The 19076-nt window shown below is 37.8% G+C and overlaps 1 protein-coding gene across 12 annotated transcripts in view; it reads right to left on the bottom strand.

Annotated features, from left to right (window-relative positions):
• Positions 1-19076, bottom strand: part of ST7 (suppression of tumorigenicity 7) — a 278422-nt gene that overhangs the window by 217554 nt on the left and 41792 nt on the right. For 3 of the 12 annotated variants that reach the window (XM_010389339.2, XM_010389341.1, XM_010389338.2), the window contains exon 1: positions 707-827. The exons of the other annotated variants lie outside the window; for them this stretch is intronic. In XM_010389339.2, the coding sequence (XP_010387641.1) occupies positions 707-719 (13 nt within the window). In that variant the 5' untranslated portion in view covers positions 720-827. Of the gene's footprint in view, positions 1-706; positions 828-19076 lie in introns of those variants that run through there. 12 annotated transcript variants of the gene reach the window in all.

Raw genomic sequence — 19076 nt, 5'->3', positions numbered from 1 at the left:
TGTCCTTACCTGATCACTGCTTCACCTCCCACCCACACTTTTACCGTACCAGATGTAAGGGAACCGCCCACTTACTCATCAAGCAACCACTACCCATGGTTAATCTAACCTTATTTCTAAATATGTACCAATTTACCATTCAGTGAAACTAGAAAGTGAGAAACAAGGCTATGCAATTTAAAAAAGGAAAAGGTTAGAAAGGTCAGAAAAGGTCAGAAAAATCTGGGCACATTTATACTCAGAAAATTTAGGAGAAAAACTGAAATCCTCCAGTTCACTTCATTACATTAACATCATCTAATAGAGCCATACACAAGCACAAAACCACCACCACAATAACAGAAACTCTGTACACTGTGTACATATTTTATTCCCTGTGTGAAATAATCTGAACTCAGATGTTTGTACTTTAAATCCTCTGGTCTAAGAAATGTGGGTTAATTATGGGTTGGAGTTTATTTTAAGTCCATTTAAGTACGATCCAACTGAAATGGAAGAAACAACAAAGGTATGTCTCAGAAATCCCCTTAAGCTCTTATCCTAAATTAATCACAATTTGGATAAAACAAATTCATACAATACTCAGGAATAAACTGATGCACAATATTTTTTAAAGTACTCACACAATCAATGTAATTTTTAAAATATAAATTCAAAATATTAAAGAAATTCTACATAACTGAAAAAATTTAACATTTAATTTTACCTGTATAATCCATAATGAAGCAGTAAGCAGGAAATTGAGTATTTTCCAAGTACAACTCTATCAGCCAGAAAATGAAACAGCTCCCTGGACTGACGAACCGTTGTGGGGAAGCCTCCTGCCATGTGACATTAAGCACACCCACACTTCTGCTTATCTCTCTCAAGCGGCAACGGCTGGGCTCTGCTCTCCTTTGCCTGGTCTTTTAAAGTCTTCCTTAGAAATGTGCACACCAACATGGCACAAGTATACTTATGTAACAAACCTGCACGTTATGCACATGTACCCTAGAACTTAAAGTATGATAATAATAAAATAAAATTTTAAAAAAAGTCTCTCAGAAAATAACTGTTATTTACTCCCATTTCACTCCTGTATTAATTATTAGGTTAAAACTAAATTTTGGTTTTAGGTTAAAACTGTATTTGAGAAAAAATAAATTATTGTATTCCTGTAAGTGAAAAGGACACAAGATATTCATATTTCTTCCTAGTACTCAATGAAGTCTAGTACTCAATATGAAGCCACATAACCTGAAAGGAATCAGTGTCCCAATGTTTGTCACAATTTTGTCATTACATCCATTCATTTGATAGTACATATGCACATTTTATCCATTTGTCCATTTGAAATACATTTGACTAATTGGAAAACAAACCTAATAAAGGTGATGCAAGAACAATCCTTTATAGCATATCTAAGACTTCCAACTCATTTATCCAAGTCCTAAAATAGACATCAGCTGGAAAGGACATATGGTCATTATTGAGACACTCTCTATCTGATGTAATCTTTAATGTCACATTGCCACATACCCTGAGCCATCTTTTCCTCCATTGCCAATTGTTTCAATCTTGAGTATATCCTAGCTAACACTTTAAATAAAATTTAACAATGGCTACTTCATCTTGATACAATTCTTTACCTTGCCAAAAGACAAAACATAAATTTTTACATTTTTTAATCTTTTTTTTAAGCAACCTGAATGGTTGGACAATTTCCAATTTAGAGTTATATCAAATACCAACCCCCACCCTCCACTACCACCAAATTACAACCACTTTGAAGAAGATGGGGTACTAATTGTTTAGAATGGTTTTGCTGGAGTTGTGGGGTGTTTGATTTTGCTTTTGTTACTTTCCTTTCCACTGAACAGGTTTCTCCATAAAAAATTATAAAGTTGACAATGCTATAAAATGTGATTTTGAATTTTCAATATAATATCAAAAGTCTGTAACACAAATTCTACAAATTCTAGGATTACTATTATCAATTAACAGTCTCTCCAATAATTTTATTTATTTACTTATTTTTATTTATTTTTGAGATGGAGTCTCAACTCTGTCGCCCAGGCTGGAGTGCAGTGGCGCAATCTTGGCTCACTGCAACCTCCACCTCCCAGGTTCAAGCAATTCTCCTGCCTCAGCCTCGTGAATAGAGTAGCTGGGACTACAGGTGTGCACCACCACACCCAGCTAATTTTTGTATTTTTAGTAGAGACGGGGTTTCGCCGCATTGGCTAGGCTGATCTGGAACTCCTAACCTACCATCCGCGCCTCAGTCTCTCAAAGTGTTGGGATTACAGGCGTGAGCCACCTCGCCCAGCCATCTCCAGTAATTTTATAAAATAAATAAGAAAGTACCATTTCACTCAGTCGTCTAATCAGTGCTTCCTTACCATAAGCAGAGCCTATTATGCCACCAATCTGCTACAGTCAGAAGCTGTTAATTCTCATCAACCTCACCTGTCCCTGTTGCTAAATGAGCCTATCTCATTTCTTGGGCCTTAATTCTCTTTATCTTAACCTAGGGTACAGACTGGGAAGCTTTCCACAAGTTGTAACAATTTGATAGAATTTCTTCCTGGTAATTAAGATGTACAAATGGTTAGAACATTAATGCCATGATTGTTTTAAAATAGTAAACTCAAAATACCTGATAATAACTACCTACATTTACACAAAACTTACAAGTGTGTGGAAACACTGATTGCCATTACCGAGTATCACATGAAATAACACTTTATTTTTTTTCACAATTTAGTAGTTAGCATGCATTTTTAAAGTACTTATCTAATTATTTGAGAACCACTATTTTAAGACATTTTATTTTTATGCTGTATATTTTATAATTCTTAAGAGACAGATATTTCAAGGAAATGAATTTTATTAACAGAATGAGAACATAATGAAATATCTAAATTAGAAAGTATAAGACCGATGGACAGATGAGTAGATAAATATAAAACCTACAACCTACTTATAGTTAAGTGATTTGCCATACCTCAGAAATCCAGCAGAGGGGTTAAGAGCCAGGCTTAACAGACAGAAAAGCCAAGTTTAGTCAGAGAAGATTTAACTCACACCTTAGCAGATTATTAGATAGATTATCTTAAGCCGGTTTTTAAACCTCTCTGAGCCTTGGTTTACTCATAAATTGACAAAAGGCCTAGATCAATGCTTGGAATGTATTAACAGCTAATATGTAAATAGCACTTTGTGTATACCAGGCATTGTTCTAATTCATGTATTAACCTATTTAACCCTTAAAATGACCCTGGGAGGTATTATCCCCATTTTATAGATGAAGAACTGAGGCATGGAGGATAAATAACTTTTCGACGATCAGAGCCAGGATTCAACTGGAGTAGCCTCTAGCTCAGAATCCTTGTGCTTTAACCAGTATACAATACTGCCTGTGTACAGTAGGTGATCATATATATGGAAGCCAAAAAAAAAAAAAAAAATCACTTCAAAATACTAGGTTGATTCTTTCCAATAAAACCAAATCTACAGTGGGCCAAACATTTCAGTTTCGAATTCATAAAAATTCTTTTTATATTCTATGTTCAATTCCAACATATGAAAAAATTAAACAGAGAATCAGAATGAAAGGGATGATGTTTAGTCATTGTGATAGCTTAAAATGAGAGTGGCATTTGCCAGTAAAGCAGAAATAAGAACTCAAGTGCAGAAAGCTGCAACCATAAAAGGACCTGTCCTACCAAGGCACACTCAGTAACCACTAAATCCCACTCTACTTTTCGGTTCTCCAAATGTCACAGTAGATATTATTTGCCTGGATTATAAACACTGACTGTAACTTCAAAGCTCAACAGGAGAGCCTTCAGCTAGATCCCTCCACCTACCTCTTGAAGAATTTTCTCGATCTCCATCTCACTCTCAGCAAGTGAGACTTGCTGATACGCCTAGATGCCCCCTTCCCAAACAATCAGATCATAGTCCTCTCCAAAACGTGTAACATTCACCTAAGTAAGAAGTTCTTCTTGGGTCACCTGTTCTAGGGACCACTATCCTAACCACAACTTCCTGAGACAGCAGTGGGTTGTATTTACTGCACTCTGCACCTCTGAATCCCATCCCAGAGTCCTACTACAATCTAACCCTTCATGATCCAGGTTGGAGAAAGAATCATTACTGAATCAAGAGACTTGGAATCTAGCCAACACTGCCACTCATTACCTCTCTGATCTAAGATAAATTCTAGAACCCCTGTATGTATCTGTTCCTTCACTGGTAAAATAAGGAAGTTGAACTGGAAAATCCCTAAGATCTAGTCCAACTTTAATAATCTTGGACTCTAAACCAATCACAGCCAGATGAGAAAACTCAAGTAACTCCTGCTGATACCTACTCCTTTTCTAGCCCCCACCATCCCCTCTTCTATCCTGCCAGGGCCTTGGGAACAGCCCCTCCTCAAAGGAGCCAGGATGTGTTGTCCTGACCCAGCGTGTTTATGCTGGATGCTGATGTTCTGGGGAGCCTCCTCCTGTTTACAGGGACACTGTTCCTTTCTAGACAGACCCCCAGTAACTCAGCCTGGTGATAAGTAGACAAATACACACACACATACACACACACACACACACACACACACAAACATACTTAAACTGTTGGGGGACCTGCCTACTAGAGGGTTCATGGCTCATGGCATGGTGTGTCACACCTCTTAGGACAATGTGGCCTGGGTGCCAGCAATAAAGCTTCTGAAGGAGACCCTTCTTCCAGGACTTGATTGAGACAGCTGGACACAGAGTGTGAAGCTTTCCATTGATGGCAGCTCAGGGGCTGAGACACAGCTCTCCTCTCTTTCTCTTTCATGGTTTTCCTCCCTGGACTAGTGCCTGCCACGTGAGTCCACAGTCCTCTACCCTCCTCAGAGGAGGAGAATGAGCATGGCTCCCACTTCACTTTTCCCTCTTAAATCAGAAAATCACCACTTTATCATAATATCTTACATCACATTTCCAACTTATATAATAACTGACTTTGTTATTACACATGTTTTAAAACACCAGGGTTGGATTACAAATGTTCACTCTACTTTTCTGCATTTCAGAAATGAAAATAGGGGGTTTTCCCTCTAGTCTCAATTCTCACCAACATGTGAGAGCTAAGTCAAAATGCCTTAAGGTTATGTCACATCCCAACTTCCCCTTATTATTAAGTCAGAACAAACATTATCTAAGATATCTCATCTTGCTGCTCTCCCAGGCTTCTTACCACCCACTCCAGCCTGCATCTGCATCAGCATTTCCTTTTCATGTTTTGTAATCCTCACTGGCTTTGCTTACTGAGCACCAAGTCTACCTCATGGCCTATCCCAAAATGTGAGAATATTCCATTGAAAAAAAGGATTCTCTGGATGCAGAAGGTTCCTAGAGAGTATGCCCAGCTCCTCCCATTACTGGGCTCTACTCCCAAGACCTCAAAATTTAAGTCAGCTAAGACAGATGAGCATCTAGCACTAACCAGATAAAAGAACTACCCTGTGAAATGAGGAGGGAATCCAGCTGCTCAACTCAATATCATGACCCAGACCAATGCTCCAGATTCTCCATGGCACTAACCAAACTAGTTACTAGCTGAACCAAGGCAATGGTTCTGAGAAATCGTCAACTACCTTCACAGATAACAATCATCCTCATTGGGCACAAAAGCATAATTATGACCAAAGGCATGAGTAAAACATAATAAAAGACCTGCTTAACCAAACTCCAAACCTTCAGGTAAGGGCTCTTTCTGGATACGCAACACCTGTTTGCTGTTATGCTTTAAAAGGATAGTGGCAATGGTGGCAGGATCCCTGGTTCTCAGTGGCTGCAAAGCACAGATCTCTTACACGGTTGTAGGGTGACTCCCTTCTTACAGGGGCTTCAAGTGAACTAAAATCAAGTAATCACAGCTGGAAAAAGGAGGTAAATAAGTTTTATAAGACATGCTGTTTGGTCTCCTAATCACTGATGTTTTAATTCTACCAGAAGATGACAATAAAAAAGGACATTGGGTTTGCGTGTTTAAGGTTAACCAATAAAAAAAAATATAGCAATTAATCTTGATGTATAATTAGGAGTTATGAGAAACAGTACTAAAGTTACTAAAATGCCTGATAAAAATAAGAAATATTAAGATTTTCTTCCTACAAATACGAATCCAACAATAAATATGCTTATTCATTTTACATCCTGACAGTGATGGTCATTTTATATACATCTGAATCAAAGCTTTAGTGTAATGATCAGAATCAAACTATAGGTTTGTACAACAAACAGGGAGGTACCCAAGTCAGACATATCCCTCTGTAGCAAAGCTTCTTTAGGCAAACCACAGACTTTCCTGTGTGGTTTTGGTCTGTTCACATGATTGGCAAAAGGAACCACTGGAAAATAAGCAAAGAAAGTCATAAAAAATAGTCATGAATGGACTAGTGTGGGTTGTCCCAGAGGCAAAAACAAAACAAAACAAAAAACAGTGGAGAAATTCTTTAAGGAATTTCTTAGCTGTAGTATACAGCTGCAGTTCTAGGTAAGCAAAGAAGATCACAAATTTCCATGGTACTCCAAAACAAATCATTCTCAATGTTTTCTAGCAGGAGCTGGTAAATTCTTTTTATAAAGGGCCAAATAGTAAACAGTTTAGATTTTGTGGTACCATCTGGTCTCTGTCACAACTACTCTACTGTACTGTTTTAGTGCAAAAATAGCCATAAACAATAAACAAATTAGTGTAGCCATATTCCAATAAAACTTTATTTATAAACTTTGAAATTAAATTCCTTCTAATGTTCACATATCATGACCAATTCTTTTGAAAATTTTTCAGCGATTTAAAAATGCTTAAAAAAAATGTTAGCTTATAAGTCTCACAGAAACAGGCAGCCCATGGGCTACAGTTTGCCAACCCTGTTCAACAATATTTACTGCGGTTGATTTGACCTTTCCCTGCAAGAGCTCTATTTTTCAATTAGGTCTCTGCCATTGACAAGACTCAAGAAGAAAACGGAATTCATCAACAACTGCCTGACTGCATCAGGGTCAGAAATTCAAGAAAAGTTTCATCCCAATTCCTTTCATTTCTGATGATACTATGAACAATACCCCTTCCCCTATCACATTAGAACTGGTGATAAATGCTCAATTTCTGAGAAATCGTCAACTACTTTCCCAGATAAGGAAAACCACATACCTCCAATTCACATACATCTCTAGTCCTTGAAGATTTATAAAAATGGAAATCGTGGGCTAAGATTTCCAAGTCTCTTCAATTATATTATAAGCCAGGAAAACTTTCTATAATACACACTCATAGTGTAGAACACAAGTAATAACTAGTTTGTATGAGAAAATCTGACCCTGTTCACCAACAATTGCTGAAAGGGAATTCTTGAGAAACAAGAAATAGACTGCAATCCTAACTGCACAGTTAATTAATTTGGTTAGACATTTTACAACAGTATCGCTTCATTTATGAAATGAAGAAGTTAAAATTATTTCTGTGTTTTTTTTCTAGCTCTAAAATACAATAATTCTCTAATGAGCTACGCTGATCATGATACCTACCTCATTAAGGGTTTCGGCATATTTCTATTAAAGTGCACACGGATGACTTTTTTTGTCATTAGCCTTCAGGTAAGAAGCAGGTAATTTCCACTCTGCTCTTTTGTCTCTGGTTTTTTGAAAGGCTATTGAAAATATATTTATAATCAAGACAACTGCTACATTCTTACAATTTTGACACAGATTCTTACAGTTTTAACACAGATACAGGTGATTCTAAGAGAAAATGTAGTGAAGTGTATTACTCAGAAAATGTTTCTAGAGACAGACATTTGTGCCTGTGCAACCACAGACTTCAAATTCACAGAGACAGAAAGTAGAATGGCGACTGCCAGAGGCAGGAGGAAGAAGAAAATGGGGAGTTGTTTAATGGGTACAGAACTTCAGTTTCATAAAATGAAAAGAATTCTGAAGATTGGTTGCATGTCAATGTGAGCACGAGCTCCTAAGAAGACAGTCAGCCTGTCCTGTTAAGCTTTGAAGACAGGCATTGACTTCTCTCCAGCTATGAAAGGCCTAGACGGCATCTTCCTCCAATATAACACTGTTTCATCTACACTGAAAATCTGTTGTTAAGTGTAGCCACCTTCATCAAGTATCTCAGCTAGACCTTCTTGATAATTTGCTGCAGCTTCTACATTAACACTTGTACTTTACCTTGCACTTTTATGGTATGCAGATGGCTTCTTTCATTAAACCAAATAAACCAACCTCTGCTAGCTTCAAAGTGTTCCTCTGCAGCTTCCTCACCTCTCTCAGTCTTCACAGAACTGAAGAAATTAAAGAGAGTTAGGTCTTTGCTCTAAATTAGGCTTCAGCTTAAGGGAATGTTATGGCTGGTTTGACTTTCTATCAGACCACTCTAACTTTCTCCATATAAGCAATAAAGCTGTTTCATTCTGTTATCATTTGTGTGTTCATTGGAGTAGCACTTTACATTTCCTTCAAGAATTTTCCCCTCGCATTCATATCTTGGCTAACTGGCACAAGAGGCCTAGCTTCTGGCTTATGTCAGCTTTCAACATGCCTTCGTCATTAAGCTTAATCATTTCTAGCTTTTGATTTAAAGTGAGAGGCATATGACTCTTCCTTTCATTTGAACACTTACAAGTCACTATAGGGTTATTAATTGGCCTAATTTCAATATTGTGTCTCAGGGAACAGGAAGGCCGAAAGAGAGGGAGAGAAACCAGAGAAGGGTAGGTCAGTGGAGCAGCCAGAACACACACACTTATCAATTACGTTCTCCGTCTTATATGGATGTGGTTTGTGGCACCCCAAAATAACTATAATAGTAATATCAAAGATCACTGATCACAGCTCACCATAACAGATATAATAATAAAAAGGTTTGAAATATTGCAAGAATTACCAAAATGTGAGTCAGAGACATGAAGTGAACATGTGCCATTGGAAAAATGGCGCAACAGACGCTCAATGCAGGGTTGCCACAAACCTTTAATTTATAAGGAGTGCAGTATCTGCAAGGCAGAATAAAGCAAGGTGCACCAAAACAAGGTATGCCTCTATATGGCTAGGGTCAGAATAACTGACTAAAATAATTATAAAAGTTTGGTAAGAATTAGGTATATTTCTGTTCTTACATTTGTTGAAAAAATTAACTTTAAATGGCAATTATGCAAAACTTATACAAATTTTAATTGTGAATAAAAAGACATAAAAATATAAAGAAAGAATAAACATTGTGCTGTTAAATCTAATGCCTAGCAATGCTTGTTGAGTTAACAACTGAACTAGCTTGAGTAGAAAGCAACTCCTGAAGTCTAAGAAAGGATACAAACCATTCAGAATAGGCAGTCATGTTACACTGCGACTGCCTGGTGATAGCATTCTGAAAACACAAGGATGGTAAGAAGGAAAGAGTGAACTGTTGAAACTTTAAAGATGGAAGTAAGAGGATGACAGATTCATAACAACTGCTCTCTTTTGAAAGCTTTACTATTTCCAATAAGATATGGACACTTCTTTCAAAAGGCACACTGACTCTACTATAAATCAACCATGAAAAAGGTATCAGGTGGAAAAAGTAATGGAATTAAAGCAAAATCCACTTTGGAGCCTTCTTTAGGCAACTCTCTGCCTCAGTTTTCACAGACATGAGCTATGAGTTGCTATGAGGTTCATGTGAGATACTGGTGAAAGCACCCTGTCAATGGTAAAGTGTCAGGAGCAAGCAGTATGTATTACTATTAATTTAATTACTATTGTTGACTCTTAAATAAAATGTCTCTGAAACATTTCTTTTTATGATCTGCGTATTTATTTATGTCTAACAAACAAAATGCATTAGCTTTTTGAATGTTAAAATGCCTAATTAGAGATAAAAAATAAATACCTCCTATAACTTGGCCACTCTTTTATATGGTACTCTAGCTTCTGAATTCAATTTAGACTTTTTCCCAGGACATTCTTTTAAGCAGAAACACGCCCTGCATACTTTTCATGAGCAGAATTTATTTTTAAGCTTATGTCTGGGAATTCAGCATACTACATCTTCAAACAGTGCTCCATGGTAGTCATTGTTTCCACAGTCCATCAGCACTTGAGCAGGAAGTGTGACAGGCGAAGAAGAAACTGAATCTCTTGGGGTCTATTAGTAACATCCTTTAGCATTTCATTAAAACCTGACACACATAACTATTTGTAAAAATTGGAAATATTTTTACATTAGTAATAACCAATATGAAGGCAGAGAGGAAAACAGGGGACATTTGTGGCTTACCATCACAGGAGATGGCTGTAAGTGAAGTGGACTGCAACTGGGGCTAGCCTTAGGAACAACAGCCTTTAGATTTTCCTGCTCTGAACAATGTTAATATTAGATTTTAAACTTACATAATGTGACTTGTTAACATCAAATATTTGTTCCCATAAGTCACAAGAAGTGATAAATAAAATTAAGAAAAAATTTTAAGTTATTTTTGTCCGTACTATAAAATATTGACAAATACATTCCACTTCTGTAAAATTAGATTTGACAGACCTGTCTTGGCATTTCATTGGGAATGTAAAAGATTCTAGGAATGTGTATATGTTTCTTTAAAAAAAAAAAAAAAAGTAGTGCATTGAGAACAGATGATATCATAAGGAACAAAATGCAGAGGCCAGTGGGCTTCTAGGCATTATGCAGTAGCAATATATTTAAACATAGCCGTATTTTTAAAATAGCCAAGAAAACGAAAACATAAAACATGATAAGTTCCCACACTATTTACCTAAAGTACTCCTAATTCCAGTTGAATCAAATCTTCTTCATACAAACACAGATTCAAGCATCATAAATGTTTTGTTCTATCCAAAATATTCCATGGAAGATAAGTTACCTTTGTCTTCATTTCTGTAACCTATAATTTTAGAAATTAGGTACTCTTTTAAAATTATTCTAAAGCATTTATCTCTAAAGTGTTACAAGAGAAAAATGAGAGTTCATGGTCATTTTATTTTTATTTTTATTTTATTTATTTATTTATTTGGAGACAGGGTGTTGCTCTGTCATCCAGGCTGGAGTACAGTGGCATGATCTAGGCTCACTGCAACCTCTGCCTCCCACGTTCAAGCAATTCTCCTGTCTCAGCCTCCCAAGCAGCTGCGTCTACAGGCGTCTGCCACCACACCTGACTAATTTTTGTATTTTCAGTAGAGACGGGATTTCGCCATGTTAACCAGGCTGGTCTCGAACTCCTGACCACAGATGATCCACCCACCTCATTTCTTTTCAACATATACAGCATATTTCTGAATTGTTACGAGATTAAACAAGCTGAACATTTCATGGTTTCTCTCCAGAGACTTGCCCATGATGAAATGGTACAATTCTGAGCCAAGTGGGTAACACGAAAGCAAGGTCAAAGAACTCTGTAGCTATCAGCTTACATCTCTGATTATCAATGTTCAAGAAATCATTTTCGGAACATGGGGTTTCTTCTCCATAATTTAACAATTTTACTGTTATATATCCAAAAGACAATCATTTTCCATCTGGATCAAGTCAACATATTTTTCTGTCAAAAATATGTTATCCATACTAACTGGCATTCATCCATATCAATGTAAAAAAAACTTTCCAAAAAAGAAGAAACTTAAATAGGATTTTTAATGGGATACCATAAAATTTATTCTTTTCAATTTAAAAGGTAGACAATAGACAACGGCAGTCTCATTCTCATTTTGAGAAATTCTGAACTCAGAGTTGTAGAGACAATGAAAAACGAAGGACAGAACTCTGAAGAGACTGTAGTCACTCGGCAAAGACACCCTCCATGTGACATGAATCAAATCAGCAACAATTGCAGCCTTCAGACAACTCATTCAAAAGTTGTCCTTTGAACAACTCAAAACCCCTTACTATGAAACATTTTCTTAAAAGCCCTTCAGCACACCATAGGGAAAAGATACACATTCGTCAGCTATGGTGGCTCACACTCTAATGCCAGCACTTTGGGAGGCTGAGGCAGGAGGATCACTTGAGCCCAGGAGGTCAAGACCAGCCTGGGCAATATGGCGAAAGGCCCATCTCTCCCAAAGATATACAACAATTAGCCAGGCATGGCCAGGCGCGGTGGCTCACGCTTGTAATCCCAGCACTTTGGGAGGCCAAGGGAGGTGGATCATCTGAAGTCAGGAGTTCAAGACCAGTCTGTTCAACATGGTGAAACCCCATCTTTACTAAAACTACAAAAATTAGCCAGGTGTGGTGGTGCCCACCTGTAGTCCCAGCTACTCAGGAGGCTGAGACAGGAGAATTGCTTGAACCCAGGAGGCAGAGGTTGCAGTGTGCGAAGATCGTGCCACTGCACTCCGGCCTGGGTGACAAAGTGAGACTATGTCTCAAAAAAAAAAAAAAAAATTAGCCAGGTGTGGTGGCGCACACTTAATAGTCTTAGCTACTTGGGAGGCTGAGGTGGAAAGATCACCTGGGCCTGGGTGGGGCTCATGACACTGCACTCTAGCCTGGGCGACAGAGTAAAACCTTGCCTCAAAAAAAAAAAAAAAAAAAATACATTCTAAAAAACTAATTCAGGCCTGGCGTGGTGGCTCATGCCTGCAATCCCAGCACTTTGGGAGACCGAGGCGGATGGATCACCTGAGGTTAGGAGTTGGAGACCATCCTGGCCAACATGGTGAAACCCTGCCTCTACTAAAAATGCAAAAATTTAGCCGGGTATGGTGGTGGGTGCCTGTAATCCCAGCTACTCAGTAGGCTGAAGCAGGAGAATTGCTTGAACCTGGGAGGCAGAGTTTGCAGTGAGCAGAGATTGGCCCTTGCACTCCAGCCTGGGCAACAGGAATGAAAGTCCATCTCAAGAAAAGAAAAAAAAAATCAGTAGATGCATTTAATTTTATGTTGTTTTAATCATATAAAATCATAAGCAGATTTTGTTATTATTAATTTGCATAATTTCTTCAATGGTTCATAATGAAGAGATTCTGCCTTTAACACACAAACACATATACACATACACACTCTCAACTGCAATCCTTAGGAGGTTACCAGAAATTCTGTATACCTGATCAATTTGAAACAGATTGCATTGAAAATATATCATGCTATTAACTGAAGATAATTAATGAAGCTTGTAAACACAGTAAATGCTGTGTAAAAACAATAATATTGTATTAGAACCTTGAAATTCGAAAATAATAGGTCTTAGTTCATCTCCAGCTAAAATTACTTAGACAAACTTTAGTGTTTAAGAGTGTATATTCATAAGGCTGGGTATGGTGTTGCGTTCTCATAGTCCCCACTACTCAAGAGGCTGAGGTAGGAGGATCACTTAAGCCTAGGAGATCAAGACCCACCTGGACAGTACAAAGAGACCTGTCTCTAAAAAACATATAAAATAAATAAATAAAGCATTTTATTTTATTTATTGTTTTGGAGACAGAGTCTCACTCTGTCACCCAGGCTGGAATGTAGTGGTGTGACCTCAGCTCACTGCAACCTCCGCCTCCCAGGTTCAAGAAATTCTCCTGCCTCAGCCTCTCGAGTAGCTGGGATTACAGGCACGCATCACCACACCCAGCTAAATTTTTTTGTATTTTTAGTAGAGACCATGTTGGCCAGGATAGTCTTGATCCCTTGACCTCGTGATCCATCTGCCTCGGACTCCCAAAGTGCTGGGATTACAGGCGTGAGCCACCATGCCTGGCCAATAAAACATTTTAATAAGAAAGTACATTCATAAAACGTAACGTCTTGTCCATGTACTTTCCCATGTACTTTTATTATACTTTTATTATATTTTGTCTTTAGACAAAATAGACATCAGATTATATTTGTTGAACAACATAAGGATCCTGCTATTATTATGGTACTGGAGGGAAGAATAAGAAAAATCGGCCACTTTTTTTTTTAAATATACCTCCTGTCCTGATATTAATGCAATTATCAATCTATCACCCATAATTACAAAAAAAAGGATAAGAGCACTAAACTGTATCAAAAGTGTTCTCTGGTTACAATGACAACTATATAAGATATACCTTCTTCCAAGGTTGGCCAAGGAATAACCTCAAAGGTTTGTAGGCTCTGTTGACAGTCTGCAGTGATTGCTTCTGAAAGTATCACTGCCTGATCCTGCAATTTTATCATCTTACTAACTACTAGTCCTTTCTGCAACTCACACAGACATAAACTCCCGTTTTCCAGCTCATTTATCAAGTGAAAAGGTTCCTTCCCATGAAAATGGACACCTGAGCTCCAGGGACTGTAACAGAAAACAGCAGGAAAACCTCTCAACTGTACTTAGTATTGGTAGTTTTCTTTTCTATGTTCTTTCAGGCAAAAGGTAGACTTTAAATTTGGAAATATATTATACAAATACATACATTCTTCTACATAATACTACAAGTAGTTTAATTTGTCTTTTAAAGTGGAGACAGGCGAATACTACTTAGGTGAGGTTTCAGTTGACGATGATTAGACCTCCTGCTTTCTTCCCTTCATTTGCAGCACAGCAGTTTTTAAATCATCCACATGGATTTTTGTGCACATGAGATAAGGTGCCAGTTTCACTGCTGCTGCTCAAAACAAATGTCAATAGCTTCTTCAGTGTTATCCAACAGCAACATTAAAATGTTCTACTAATTGGTGCTGAAAAGGCATCTTAGATTCACAATGCCATAGACTGCAATATAGAAAAACATCCAGAAGCTGCAGAGAATGTCTACCAGATGTCTGGGTTTTTTAGAGAAGAAATAATTCTTTGAGTTCTGGAATTTTTAAATTTTAACATAACTCTTACCATCAAAAAGATCCAATAATACTTCTCAATGAGGGTGCTATTGGTATTTTGGGCAGGATAATATTACAGTCAATATCCCCGGCCTCCCAGGTATTATGGCCAGTAGCACTAACAAGTCATGGTGACAACACAAAGCCCATACTCACATTTCCACATGGCAGTACTGCCTCCCAACCTTCAAATGTATTTCCCTGAGATCTTAAGTCACACAAAGCTCTGAAAAGCTTCTCCTAATAATGCAATTACTTTTATAGACTACAGAAGTAACTGGAGATGCAAATAAAGATGATGTGGGATATAGGCCTAACCTCTAAAAAGGTTCTTGAACAAGCTGCTTCAACGTCTCAAAAATCACTTTGCTTTTTGGTCACTTGTTTCTCCCCTTGTAAAGGTATTAAAGTTATCTCAAAGCCTGTGCTATTCAATATGGTAGCCACTACCTATAAAGGGCTATTTAAATTTAAATTAATTAAAATTAAAAATTCACTTCCCCAGTCACACTAGCCACATGAGCTCAACAGACACTGTATTACAGGACATTTCCATTATTGTAGAAAGTTCTATTGGACAACGCTGCTCTAAAAGCTTCCTAAGCATATGACCTGCCACCACCTCATTGCCATCTTGAGGGTAGTTTGCAGCAAAGATAGAATTCTTCAGTGGCAGTAACAGAAAGTACTTACACAGTCCACAGTTCATGTCCAGACTCTTTTTGACATTTGGCTTTGAAAGAAAATTCTAGGCACAAGCAAAATTAAAAACAGAAATGTCAATCTTGGAAATAGTTATTTAGTATCTACAGGATGGATCAGTTCTCTTACAGTATCTTCTAAACAAAGTGTCCTAAAAGATAATGTTGATAAGTGAAATGATGCTAAGAACATATCTATCCTTTCTTTCTCTTCTAGATATCACCTTCTAAAATGCTCTGCATGGCCTTTGGGGGCCACAGAGGTATGATGTCTATTTGCTCCTCTCAAATTCAGAGCTGTTCCATTTTCTCTTCTGTTACTGGACACTTTTCCTCATAGGGTTTGTTATTTGCACCCTTACTAAACCTTGGAATTGTGCCCAAGAAGGAGCCCTGAAGGCTGAACTCCAAGTATCTAAGATGCTTAGAATATAAGTTCCTGAAAAAATATTTAATAAAGCTGTAAAAGTATTTCTCTACCTCTCTACTATTTGAAACTCTAAGATGATGGTAGTAATTCTAATTCTGTTATAATTCCTTGTATGCCAGATTTCTCCAATTTCGTGTACCTAAGCTTATTAGGAGGCCTACTATTGAAAAAAAGAAAGAAGGGAGGATATTTCAATCTAAAGCAATTTGGAAGGCAGTATAGCACGAGCATGTCTGAGTTCCATCCACATTCCACCACAAGTTGACATGCTCTAAGACCTTAGGCCAGTTGCATGGTAAGCCAAGATTCTCAACTGAAAAATGAACTGATAAAAGATTATCAGGCAAAATGTCTAGCACATAGTAGGGACACAAAGTATTTTGCTAATGTTACTTTTGCCCTTGCTGTTCCTTTTGCCTGAAACATTCTTCCTCTGATAGTTCAGAAAGATAGCTTGTTCTCATTCTTTAAGTCTCAGTTACCTCCTTAGAGAGGCCTTTCCTGACCACTTATGTTCAATATATGCCCGTTATTCTCTATCACATCTCCCTGTTTAGTTTCTTCCCACTATTTACTCATGATGTATAAGGAATTTACATATTCGCTTAGTTCTCCGTTATCAGTTTTTCTCACCAGAACATAAGTTCCATGAAGAAAATATGTCCTGGAAGAAAAGCAAAGTCTCTGGCACATAGTAAATGCTCAATAAATAGTTGGTATATAAATGAATGACTCAGTTTCTGGATTAAACAAAGTTAACTGTTTCCTTACTACAGGACTCCTCATTCTTTTCCAAGCAAATCTGCCTTATGACCCTTCTAGAGGGTCATAGGGTATGGAATATTTCTCCTACCAGCTATCAAATCATTTTCTTATAGAAGACCTTCATGTCTCCAGAACTAATATTTTATGGACACAGATTTGAAAAACACCAGCTATATATGTCAATTCAGTTGTATACTAGAAAGTGTAAATAGTATGCAAATGTCATCTAGGCACTTTTATCACCTTCTTTGGCAAAAGGGAGTTATTCATTTGCACCATGAGAAAACGCTAAAATATTTAAATCAAACCAGGTAACTTTCTAGTCTCTGCAGATTAATAAAGAAGAATGCACCTATTCAGAAAATGACAACTAACGGACTGGAAGAGGGAACGTAACAGATTTCTATACTGCCTGGTTAAGAAGAGACTGTAGCCACCTAAGCAAGCCTGATATGATGAAGCAGCACTAAGAAGTTCATATCATGTATCAGCAGATCAGCTTCTATAAGAATTGGCAGAGGTATTAGTTCAATTTCCTAGACAGTATTTCCCAGAGTGCATTCCCACACATTTGGATATGACAAGTGTTAAACATAAAGAACTGGGAATTGGCCGGGCGCGGTGGCTCAAGCCTGTAATCCCAGCACTTTGGGAGGCCAAGGCGGGTGGATCACAAGGTCAGAAGATCGAGACCATCCTGGCTAACACAGCGAAACTCTATCTCTACTAAAAATACAAAAAATGAGCCAAGCATTGTGGCATGTGCCTGCAGTCCCAGCTACTCTGGAGGCTGAGGACAGGAGAATCACTTGAACCCAGGAGGTGGAGGTTGCAGTGAGCCGAGACTGCGCCACTGAACTCCAGGCTGGGCAACAGAGCAACACTTCGTCTCAAAAGAAAAAACAAAACTGGGAATCTGCAGAGTTAACACCAGAAACCAAAAAGTGGAAGACACATCAGTATGTTACGGAGGTAAGAAGGGGTAGGAACTCTAGTCTAATCCTATAAAGTCACTAGGAAATCCAAGATGGCCATATAGCAGAGATCAAAAGTTGGCAGCCCACAGGTCATATCTAGCTCAAACGTGTGTCTTTTCAGCCCAAACACAATTTTTAAAATTTTAATTAGTTGCTAACATTTGTAAATTGGGAAACTTCACATAAAAATTGACATTTTCAACTTTCCTTGAAAAGTTAGAAGATGTGACCCACATTCCCTCACAGAAACAACTGACTGGAACAAATAACTCACACCTACTGTAGGCATCTGAGTTTGCAACTCCTGGACATACTCAAAGTTATGATCCATATCAGGAGCTGAATAGCAGGAAAGAGGAAGGGGAAAGCACAGTCAAACTAAAAGAAACCAGACATTACAGTCTGCAGCATCATTCAACCCATTCTCTAAAACAGCTTCCTTGTTACTCAGGACTGCTTCCCATGGGCTCCCAATAAGTGCCAGCCCTGGCCATTTATGGCTTTTATGTTACCTCTAGCCCATCATATCACCTCACCAGGAAGGGTTTATTCTCCTCACTTGGCATTTCACACTGGTGATGAGTGTAACAATAATGCCTTTCATTGGTGGTAGTCTGTTTTAAAAAGCTTTCAGGTAAACTTAGATATGTATATATGTACATTACCACAAAACCACCCTAGGATGGGGATGGTTACTATTCCTCATTTGTCAAAGGGCAAAGGCACAGAGATTATTTTGTCTCTTACGAACAACCGCAAAGACAAGTCTAATATCCAGATCTCTTGGGTTGGTGATTCTTTCCTCTCTTCCAACTATTTATTAGATTTGGTTATGTGTATTACTTAGGTCATAGCAGAAAGCAGATACCATACTCCGAAGATTTTGAGGAGAATTTAATAAAGATGTAGAAAGGGTACAGGCTTTGGTGGAGGAGCACAGCCAGAGAAGTCACTCTCCTTAAGTCTCCCAATCTCCTACTAGGCTTCCTCCAGTGGGCTAAACCCAACCAGAAAACAGAGGTATGCAAGACATCTGACTGCAAAAGTCCATCCTGATTACCTCCCAGGATAGAAGGAGATGGTAAAAAAGAGTGAAAAGTAAGTATGAAAGAGTAAACAGAACAGGATTGGTACATCATGTAATCCCTAGTCATTTATTTTAAATTACACATATTCCCAGCATCAATTTCCCAACAGAAAAAACCACTGTTAGCACTTCATGTTCCACAACTAAATATTTACTTCTCTTTTTTATTATGGTCTCTAAGAGAGAACTCCTCCAATGTCAAAGTATCCCTCTAATGGTTAACGAATGCATTTTTAATAGTCTTGAGTATAAAAATATCACTAAAGATTTTCTTTTAATCTAAAAATATTTTGTCCATTGGT

The sequence above is a fragment of the Rhinopithecus roxellana genome, chromosome 6, assembly GCF_007565055.1.
Source record: "Rhinopithecus roxellana isolate Shanxi Qingling chromosome 6, ASM756505v1, whole genome shotgun sequence".
NCBI lineage: Eukaryota > Metazoa > Chordata > Mammalia > Primates > Cercopithecidae > Rhinopithecus > Rhinopithecus roxellana.
Note: the sequence above shows the minus strand (reverse complement) of the source record. Positions and strands in the feature narration are given on the sequence as shown.